General features: G+C 48.3%; 1 protein-coding gene across 1 annotated transcript; it reads left to right on the forward strand.

Annotated features, from left to right (window-relative positions):
* Window positions 1-5,338: 5,338 nt before the first annotated feature.
* LOC149354340 (serine/threonine-protein kinase PLK1-like) lies at window positions 5,339-9,358 on the forward strand. The gene is made up of 4 exons (XM_089575965.1): window positions 5,339-5,449; window positions 6,650-6,757; window positions 8,214-8,326; window positions 9,082-9,358. Exons 1-4 carry the CDS (start codon window positions 5,339-5,341, stop codon window positions 9,356-9,358), a joined length of 609 nt encoding a protein of 202 aa, XP_089432091.1.
* The last annotated feature ends 2,038 nt before the right edge of the window (window positions 9,359-11,396 follow it).

Genomic DNA, 11,396 nt, shown 5'->3' on the forward strand with positions numbered 1-11,396 from the left:
GGAGATGCTGCTTTAAGAAGCGGGTGTAATGACGCGAAGATTTGTAATGTTTCTCTGTAACACATGATGAAAGCAGATTTGTTTGTTTTCACTGAAGCTGCGCACAACTGCTTTTACACTTTTCGAGAATTCAGTACCTGATTTCCGCGCTTCATCTTGAAAGTTCTTCGTCACCTTTAAATTGAGGCACGCCGACCGGAATGGTGTTACTGTTGTTCGAAGATCGAAAAGCACGCTTGTTCCTACCGCCGCCATCGAATCGTTGAATTTTTTATCTGTGCAAGTCAGTCCAATAAATAGCTTGAATTCCTGGCCAGCCTGCCTCAGGCATTGTTTAAGGCGTTCTCCCTGCCACTTGGCAATAAAGATTCGTTGACTTCAAGGCTCCTCCGGCGACTGAGAAGAAAATCAGAACCCCGGGTTACATTCGCGGAAGCAGCTGATGCAGGACTCGACCAACCATGTAACAAAAACACATGTAAGGCGCTGTCCACGTGACAGTACAGATTCATTGACTCCAAGCCTCCTCCGACCACCGAGAAGGCTCTCAAGGCCCCCAGCCACATATGGGGAAGCAGCAGCAAAAGCACTGGAGCAGCCACGTAACAAAATGAGATGGAAGGCCCTCTCCACGTGACATTACGCATTCAGTGACTTCAAGCGTCCTCCGGCAAATCAGAAGGCCCCCGGTAACATACGGGGATGCAGCAGCAGTTGGACTGAACCGACCTGGTAACAATATGGCATGAAAGGCGCCGTCTATGTGACAATATGGATTCGTTAACTTTAAGACTCCTCTGGCGACTGACAGGCCTCTCAGGAACCCAAGTACATACGGGGAAGTAGCAGGAGTAGGGCTCCCCAACCACGTAACAATATGTCATGAAAGGCGCAGTTCACGTGACAGTATGAATTCGTCGACTTCAAGCCTCCTCTGGCGACCGAGAAGGCTGTCGAGGCCCCTGTCACATACCAGGAAGCAACAGAAGTAGTACTCAGTCAACCATGTAACAATATGCCATGTAAGGCACTTTCCAAGTGATAAAATGGATTCGTTGACTTCAAGCCCCTACCAGCAAATGACCAGGCTGTGAACGCTCCCAGTCACACACTGCGAAGCAGCAGAAGCTGGACACTACCAGCAATGCAACAATATGGCATGGAAGGCGTTGTCCGCGTGACAATTCGCTGCCTTCAAGGTTGCTCCAGTGACTGAGAAGGCAGTCAAAGGCCCCAGTCCCATACCGGGAAGCAGTAGAAGCAGCACTCGACCAGCAATGCAACAATATCGCATGTAAGGCACTGTCCTGTTGACAACATCGATTCGATGACTTCAAGCTTCCTCCAGTGACTGACAAGGCTGTCAACTCCCCCAGTGAGAGACAGAAGCAGCAGAAGGTGGACTCGACCAGCTATGTAATAATATCGCATCGAAGGCGTTGTCCGCGTGCCAATATAGATTCGCTGAGTTCAATTCGCGATCCTAAGCGAGCCGTGAAGTGCGCCCGTCAAGCACTCACGCTGGATTCGAAGTGTGTCAAGGCACTGTACCACTGCTGAGTGGATCTGCGCGCTCGTGCTGGACGACGTGGACGAGGGGGCTTCCACGCGGGGGGGGGGGGGGGGGGGGGGCGACCTGGATCCGTGGTCGCGCCACGTGAAGCATGAGTTATTCCTGATCGAGCAGCACCTGTCGTCACGTAGGAGCTCCGAGATCGATGAACAGTTGAGGTGGAGGGCAGATTGCCAGCAGCACGCCAGCGCCGCCTGGCCACTGAGTACGCCGTGGAGCCGGCAAACCACTACCTAATCAGCAGAGCGCTGGAGACGCTGGCCAAGGCGCCCTCCCTCACGCGTCTTCCTCTCGAAGCTGGCCACCCCAGAAAAGCCGAGCACCAGGCCGGGTAAATCCAGCACCCATTATAAAACTGCTGAGTCCCTGGCGGAACTGGGGATCGAAACCATAACTTTACGAATGTGAGGCGGATGCTCTTCCAGAAGGCCACCGCTGAGGCAAAATTTGTTGCGCTAGGCCGTGTGGTGCAACAATGCGATGATTTACGTGCACTGATATGGCTTCTAAAATACGTTTAGATGCTGACGATTTGTTATCTACCATGCTATTAATAAATCTTTACATTCTTATCATTTCCAGTGCAACTTGGACCACATACAACAAAGGTGTGTGAAGTGGCAGATGTTTCTCAACCCAATAAAATGAAAGTTTATTTCCTTCAAACGCAAGCATCACCCCTTCCTGGCTGAATACAAAAACAAGATTCTACACGAGTTTCTAGAGTTTCTCATTATAAATACCTCGGCGTTTTCTTTTCGCCCACTCTCACCTGGAACGAGCACGTCGAGCACGTTTCTGCTAAAGCTTATGGCATGCTAAATTTTGTAAGAAGAAATTTTAAAATGGAAACACTCAAAGTTGAAGAGCTTCTTTATTTCACCTATATTCGGCCAATATTGGAGTATCCATGTGTTGCTTGGCAACCCCCAATATTAAATTTAACCGACATGCTTGAGCGTATACAAAAGTTTGCCGCTCGGTTTGTCTCAAGTAATTACGAGTTTAACAGCAGTGTTACTAACATTAAACTAACGCTGGGATGGGAGCTGTTACAAAAACGCCGTAGGAACTCGCGGTTAGAAATGTAGTATAAAATCTTGCACCGAAAAATAAAAATAGATAAAGAAAATTATTCTCTTCCACAGCATTTCAGGTCAATTAGATTTGACCACGGATGGAAGATTAGTGAAATAAAATGAAAAACTAACACTTATCAAAATGCATTTTTCCCTTCTGCCATTCATGACTGGAATCGCCTGCCCGATGAAATTGTTGAGTGCCGTTCGGAACCTATGTTCTGCTCGTTGCTGTTGGATGTATGAGTGCGGAGTTGGCTTTTTTTTTGTCATTACTTGTTGTTTCTTCATATTCATTCATTTTTTACTTGCTGTGTCATGCCTTGTTGTAAATTGCCTTTTTTATTTTTCTTTCTTTCTCTTTTTTCTGGCCTATTCTTCTTTTATGTATCCTCACCCCCTCCTCCCCCTCCTACAATAGCGCCTACGGGCGCTGCAGCTATTTGCAATAAATAAATAAATGGAGAGGTGTCTTCTCGAGCTTTTCGAAAGCGCATATGTTTGGCGCCATTTAGCCAAAATTTGTTCGGCGAGAGCGTCGAGGGTAACTGCAGTTTCGAAATTCTAATAACTTATATGGGTATTACTTCACGTGGGCTACACGCCTGTCAATAAATAATGAGTCTAACAGTGACAGTTAGAAAATTAACTGCTCAGTGTCGCTTAACCACCCTGCTAGATAGCGCGGCAACGCTGCATTCAGAGGTACTGCACCACTGATAATGCTATGCCGAAAAAAGCGCTGAGTTCAATACTCTTGCGGCTGCACGCGAACGAGGCACAGAGCGCACTGCGCGTTCGCGATCCTATGCGGGCTATGCGCCACTTTTGATGCCACCGACAGGCCTGAAGCCACCAAGAAATACAGTACGGCCAGCGAAAAGGGGACCCCTTCGTCGGCCGGCTCGGCCTCCATCTAAAGTTTTTAGCGAAGAAAATCACTATAAAACACGGCAGGAAGTGCGGCCGACATCCTCCCTCCCACTCAGGCTCGCCAAGATTAAAGTGCAAGCAGCACAATCTTGAGACGAAGCGCCTCGAACCTTCGGATGCACACGCTCTGAATAGTGGTGAGGGCAGCGTAGCATCTAGTGAAGGAGAACGCGTCATTCAAACTGAAGCAAGTTATTATGTCCTATCGCAGAGGAGAGGACATAGATCTGTTTTTGCTAACCGCTTAGCGCGCGTCAGAGAAGATATGGTTTAGCAAAGTAACGTGGCCACAGTGCCTGCTGACCCTATTGCGATGTCAGGCCGCTGATGTGATTCCCGCTTGACTAAACAGGACGCAGACAACTATGGCATTATAAAGACAAGCCTGCTAATGAAGTACAGAAACTGGCCTGATGTTCTGCGACGCGAGTTCCTTAACGCTATGGCGTTAAAACACGAACGACCAGCAAGATAGTTTATGGACCCCTGCGCACTCAGGGATCGATCGCAACGTCGAAGTCGACGCTTTAGTCCGAGGATACACGTTCAGGAGGACGGCGAAGATTGCGGAAGCTTTCGAGACACCAGACACGTATGTGGAGGCCATAAACTTGCGGAAGCTTAAACGTAGAGTTTACGCACCCGCGCGCAAAGAACTTAGCCGACAGCAAGCCACTAGACTTAGGAGCGTACACACATATACATACCCAAACAAAGCACTGTACAGCACGATACGGCCCTTACAATACAATAACAAATGTGTCCGGGGCGGAGCCACAGCTTCCCTACAAGACTTTACCTTAGACAGCCCATTAACGGCTGTAATTCTCAGCCATAGTTTAGAGCAGTGGGAGGTCCTCCTAACTAGCTCAGTCCTGCAAGAGCAGTTTTGTCTGGTGAAACGGGTCAGGGCTGCAGCTGAGGCCAACGGATTCTTGAACCAAGGAACACAGCCAACGTGCTCAAGACCCTCATTCCCCTAACCCCTCATTCGGAGATCAATAAAGGGGTTCATTCATGAACTTGCAAGTTTAACGAACTCATCAGCCGAATGCCACGCCTATGCAGCCGCCTTGGTTGCCAGTGGTAAATAGCTATTTCTCTTTAAAGGTAGCAATACCTCAGCTTAGCTTTATTTGAAACAGGGGTTTCTCCTGCAGTAAAGTTAGAATGTTCAGCAGTAATCCCCATTTCAGATCAGTACCGTATTAAACGAAGAAACATAATTTGGGAGAAACTGCGTCGGTTCACGGTCCATTATCAAGAAAAGAGCTTGTGTTTTAGTGTTGGTTTTAGGTTTCATATGACTTAACGTATTGTAAAATATTTTGTTCGTCGGAAGGAGCTTGGTGCTAAGAGGTCACGTTACCTGTCACTTGTTTTCTTTTTGACGCTAGCATCCTGGTCTTGAGGACACGCATGAAACGCGTGAGGGCATCACTGAATAAAACAGTTGAAAGTAGCGGCCATCCTTGTCTGTCGGCTTGTGTTCGTGTCAGATTGCAGCGCTTTTGAAATCCCGTATACGCACCAACTAGCCCGATCCACCACCCTACAGAAAATAGTCCCAGTAAAAGAAAAGGGGAGGAGGGTCGCTGGTTTGCTTCGAAAAAGTTGAAGCGCACGCGGCGGCGAATGCGCCTGATGCCTCGGTGACAAAAGCGCTCGCGGAAGGCGGTGAACCAGTGTTCGAAAACCGTTGGCCTGTGGTCGCTGGTGCATTGAACTGCGAGAAGCGGTTCACTAGCACACGATGGCATCCGCAGTTCCGGAAAGGTCTTCTGACACCAACAAGGACGTTCCGGACGTCATCATCGACACTCGAGCCAAGAAGGAGTACGTCCGAGGCAAATTCCTCGGAAAAGTAAGCACTCTGACAACCTGCACCGAAGTGGTCGATACCACTGACCATGCTCTTTTAGTTCGCGGCACCCAGAATGCAAACGACCAATAATCCTGTGCAGTGCCACGTTTGTGGTTACACTAGGTTGTGTGACGCCATAGTGCTTGCTGGTGTCTTTTTCTAGTAAGTCCATTTTCTTGGCAGATATCTGTGCTTTAGGGCTTCGCATTCTACTTCTTGAGCCCCGTACTGCACATCACCCCGTGTCGCTGAGCTGCTACCGCGGTCCAGCTGAAGGATTACCAATGGATTTTATTATGCGAAGCACATTAATGTAGGTTTCGGGCCTTCGCGCGACGCCGGGCGGTGGTCACCATTGACCTTCAAGTGACCTTCAAGTAGGTCACGTGATGACGTCACACCGGCTGCAGATGGGGCCTCATATCGCGCCGTCGGTCGTCTCCCTGCGGTGGCCACCATTGACCTTGAAGTGACATCACATGATGTGACGTCACGTGATGACGTCACACCGGCTGCAGATGGGGCCTCATATCGCGCCGTCGGACGTCGCCTGGCGGAGGCCTCCACGCTTCGGTTCGCGCCGTCGCGCGCGACGCGGCGGAGGCGCCACCATCGCTGCATCACGTGATATGTGACGTCACGCCAGGGATGAGGCGGCGCGCGCCCGCCGTCGCGTCAGTCTCTGTGCCCGTAACCGCGCCAGCGTCTTTGCGCCGGGCGTGTATGCGGTCAAGATGCTCCAAACGCTAAGGACTAGCTTCGCATCCACAGGGCTTAACCTTGATAAGCCTCCAATTTTTTTCTTTCGACACCTGTTGCTTGAGCGCCTCAGCAAAGTTTTTTCCCCTTATGATGCTCGCTGTTGATACAATACGACGGCAGTTCCTTCCAAACTTGTTTGGAAACAATTCCACGGAGCCAGTTGCCGCGGAATTGTATTTAGCACATCTTTTTTATCTGAGTAGAGAGATGGAGTGGTATAGTGCTTCAATAGATCTAAGGTGCATAAAATGTGCGTTACACTTACGTCTACCATGATTAGTAGTGAAATGCTGTGCTCGTGCTTATTCCTGTTCTGACAGAAAATTATTTCCTTAAACGTGGCTGCAAACGCAACATTAAACTTTTTCTTACCTTCAATGTTCCCGCTAAATGAGTGGACTACAAAGTATCCTACAGAAGTCTGTTTCTAATTTCCAGGGAGGCTTTGGCAAATGCTACGAGTTTGTGGACAAGGAGAACAACGAAGTTTTCGCGGGCAAGGTAGTTTCCAAGGCGCTTCTCGTGAAACCTTGGTATAAAGCAAAGGTTGGTATTATGTACTGAGCCAGCTTTCTTTCTTGTTTTGATATGGCGATAATTCCTTATCTTGTTCGTGTACATGATTAAGTACGTTATGCCTCTTGGTGCTGTGGCTGAGTGGGTATGATGCTCGGCTGCTGACCCGGAAGACGAGGGTTCGATCCCTGCCACGGCAGTCACATTTCGATGGAGGCGAAATGCTAGAAAACCGTGCACTATGCGATATCAGTGCATGTTAAAGAACCCCAGGTGGTCGAAATTTCTTGAGTCCTTCACTACGGTGCCCCTCATAGCCTGAGCCGCTTAAACCACATAAATCAAACCGAACCAAGGCATGGGTTACATTGCTTATTTACTATCTATTTACTGACGTGTCCCTATGACCCATACAATAAGGATAACAGTACAGTTAAGGCATATTTTGGCAAGGCAGTAAAGAACGGTAGAATATTTTACAGCAACATCGATGTGCTGCGGTCCGTATGTACAATCAGCAAGGAATGAAATGAGAATATCTTCCCCGCAGGAAGCTTATTTCTAGCGCAGATTAATTTCAGTTCGAAAGCAGAAGTTTATCTTTCAGAAGTGGTAATCAACGTTGCTTTTATTTTCTCTCCAGGACCTGATATGTTCGTGTATTAGAGTTGGCCTTTCAATTTTCTTGATCGCATTTCATTTTTAACTGACAGTACTTATGTAAGCATATCCACCCCCCCTCCCTACACACAAAAAAATTCGTCGGATTTAGTTTTTCATGTACAGTCCTTCGAATTGCGCTGGAGACGAAATTCTAGAGGCCCGTGCACTGTGCAATCTCACTGCACGTTTAAGAACCCCAGTTTGTCGAAATTTCCGGAGACCACTACGGCGTTCCTCCTAGTCTGCATGTCGGAACGTCGAGCAGGGCTGGGTACCGTATCTAGCCTACCGCATTCTCCAAAACAGCGTCTACACCGAGGACCCCGCTCACCGGCGTATCGTTTGGGCTCCTGCTCACACGCGCCTTGAGGAAAATGAGGCAGCTGACGCCGCCGCCCGCGCGCTCTCTCACCCGACATTCCCCTCCAACCCCAACGATCAGGAACTCGAATTCACTCCAGCTTACTCCTTCAAAAACACTGTTTTTTCTTTATCAATCTGACCACGGCCTTTATCCCCGCCCATGCAAAAGACTCTCAAAGGCGGAGGAGCGGCTTCTGCTTCGCCTGTATACTATTACTTTGCTGTGCCCGCAGCTCTCAAACACTTCGACCCTTCTTTCTCGGGCAGTAACACACAAAGAACGGACGCGTTCTGCCTCAAAACGGGGTTGTAATATCTACCTCGAGCTACTGTTATTGGTCCTTTGGTCCGCGCTTAGACAATTATATTTTAAAATGTCTGTCTTCAAGTCTTGTCATCGCCCTGCATTTGTGTAGTGCGTCTCCTCTTATGATTCATATCTTATGCTCGTTCTCCACAGATCTCCCAGGAAATCCTAATCCAGAAGAACCTCAATCACAAGCATATTATTGGGTTACACACCTACTTGGAGGATGAACACAACGTGTACATCGTCCTTGAGCTGTGCTGCAGGCGGGTATGAACAGCTTCCTTTGTTTCTCGCGGATAGAATCTTTAGACCTTTGGTCTAGTTTGGTACCAATCTTATATTTAGCGGCGCAAGTAAACAGGCCATAAGAAAAATTGGAGGCGATACTTAGCTCCGCCTTAAAAATAGGATGCGATAGCGTTAATGGGTTAATGCCCATATATATGGAACTGCTCGTTCTCGACTTAACATTCTACATCCCTTGGAGTCCTCATGCCCCTCCTTGCGAAGTGGTGCAGTGGTTAAGCGGTGTGCCACTGCCCTGCAACGGCAGGTGCTGCCACGTGTGGGGATTCGGCTAACTACGTTACTGTTCCCGAGCAACCGCTCGCGACCTATAGTCGTTAATTTAGCCGCCACCTGCCACGATGGTCAGCTTGCTCACAATCTGGCGGGTAGGTTGTGTTGATGTTACCATGTCACACGACCTAGGTGGCGCACCGAGGTTTTATTTCCGGGGATTTCTAGCTCACAACGCCGACACTGACGACGCGGGATATTCTGCGGAACGATTTCGATAACGCTCTTGCGTCAAAAATAACACATGCTCGCGTGAGTTGTCAATGCAATGCAGTGCAGCGAATATTTGACTCTAGTGAGAAAATTCGACTGCTTACTTCAGTACCACTGGATAACTCTTTAGCTCGGGTGTTGCAATGGGCAGTCATTTAGAGCCGAATGCCTAAAGTGGAGCGCTGCGCGGGGCTAGATAAACTGTTTTGCGGAATTCTTTTTCCAGTCACTCGAGCAAGCTTACAGAGGGCGAGGCAAGGTACTTCATCCATCACCTTCTACTCGCCTGCCAATATCTGAGGGAGCAGCGGGTCGTCCACAGGGACCTAAAGTTGGGAAACCTACTGCTGAACGAGGAGATGGAGCTGAAGGCGGCAGACTTTGGTCTTGCCACCCGCGTCAACTATGAGGGCCAGCGCAAGAGGACTCTTTGCGGAATGCCGAACTACATCGCCCCGGAGGTACTGTTGAAGAAGGGGCACAGCTTCAAAGTGGACGTCTGATCGAACGGATGCATCCTGTGAGTTTTCTACGTCGCCATAGAGGCCTCCCCACTGCTTTATAAACACTGCTCAGCACCGGTGAAAGCCAGACGAAAAATCTGAAACGAGATCGACTTCTGAACAAGTACTTTTAGATGTCTGTTTGCGCAAGATGATTTGCAGTTCAGTTGTCACCGGCAGTATCACAGGAAATTTCGGGATCATGCTTCACCCTCCGCCAAAAAATTCTCGAATATTCTTTCGGAACATCTTCGCGTGTTCATATAAGTAAAAAAAAACACTTTACTATTAAAAAAAAGCTTAAGTACACAAAAACCTTATTGAGTTTGACATGTGATTGGGATAAGGAGTGTAACTAAAGAGTATGTCTTTCTTGGACTGTAAAAATGTCACAAATATCTAAACTGTAGTGACTCAGAACTGAAAACTACTGCGTAGAGAAGTTTAGTGCAGTCATTGAAGGATAATCACCGGTGATAATATGCGTTGCTCACATGACGTGTATTCTAAAGCCAATGGAAGCTGAAGGCATCGCCAGAACTTGCCGCGTAACCGCGCTCTATAGAAGGAAGGCGTAGTTAATGTTTGCACAAGTGTTTATTAGACGGAAAGCTGCATTACAAAAACTGCACAAACCTCCACACCTCAGTACAACATATAGCTCTGCAACTCTATGCGACAGCAGACCAGCTGTACCCAGCGGTCAAAGCAATGACTGCATGCGTTTGCGGCGGAGCTAAGACGACTATGGGTTCTCGCGGGTCGCACGGCCAACCTAAGGATTGAGTCACGTGGCACACCACAAAGGAAGATGGAGAAGACAAGGAGCGTATCTGGACGACTCAGACTGCATGTCGACAGGTGTTCGCGCGTTTTCCCGGCAAATGCCGGCGGGCGCAGAAGTAAAAATATCAGGCCCTTCCGACTCTAAAGCGTCAGCTCCCTGCAAAGGTGAGTGGCAGAGCATTGTTCGAGCTGCGACTGTAGAAAATATTCAATTTGCACTCGGATTCTTGGCGTCTTAGGCATTATTTCCTGCTAGCGACCTCGCGCCGGAGCAATGCTCCAGTATCTCACCAAGAGTGGTGCAATGAAAATGTGAAGCAGGAACAGGAAGACCGGATGGTAGAGTGACTGAAAATGGTCTCGAAAGAGCTTTTCTTTCGCAGGCGACAAGCAGAGCAACCGCCCCATTCCTATAACAGACTGCACTGGATGTCACTGTGCAGTAAAAAAGCAACTATAACCGCGCGCCTAGGGTCGCTCAAGAGACACAATTTTCATATTTCTGACGTCACAATCTGTCTTCTTCGATACACTGCATTTTAAGCGAATAACGCTTGCGTAGAGTGTTTATATTTACTAGTTTTCCGGGCTATCACTGATGTGCTTCCTTCCAAAGAAAACCATGCAGTGCACGTAAGGTATTGCAAATGAAGTGCACGGCCGTCATTGGTCCCTGAGGTACTGTCCTCTGCAGGTATATGATGCTTGTGGGGCACCCTCCATTCGAGGCCTCGAGTGTGGAGGAAACTTACGCCCGGATAAAGCAGAACAGATACAGCATGCCTCCGACGATGAGCTCCAAAGCCCGTGCACTCATCCTAAGCATCCTTCAGCACAATCCAAAAAGGAGACCCACCATTGAGGACATCCTGGAGGATGGTTTCATTACCTCCGGTGCGTATTTTAATGCGCATTCTCATTGCAGGGATATTTTGCGCGGAAGTGAGCGTCACTGCTGCCGTAAACGTAGATGTACGGGTACATATTAGGGCGCTTTAATTCTGGCACCACAGGTTTTAGGTGTTCTGAGAAATGTTTCGTCCTTAATAGGCGGTAGATGCTTTCTGTCTAACGTGTTCTAAAGCTACCTCAACCAAAAATTACTTCTTGAAGGTTCTGTGCAATGTCACTAGAGGAGGTGTATGTGGAGCACCATAGAAATATAATAAAACACTGCGATTAAATGTATGAAACACCAAATGAAGAATGAAATAGAGTGCTTATAACGAGTGAGTAGAAAAAGGCAAGGTTG

This window comes from Amblyomma mixtum, chromosome 3 (assembly GCF_055824585.1).
Source record: "Amblyomma mixtum isolate Tamu chromosome 3, ASM5582458v1, whole genome shotgun sequence".
In the NCBI taxonomy this organism is placed as follows: domain Eukaryota; kingdom Metazoa; phylum Arthropoda; class Arachnida; order Ixodida; family Ixodidae; genus Amblyomma; species Amblyomma mixtum.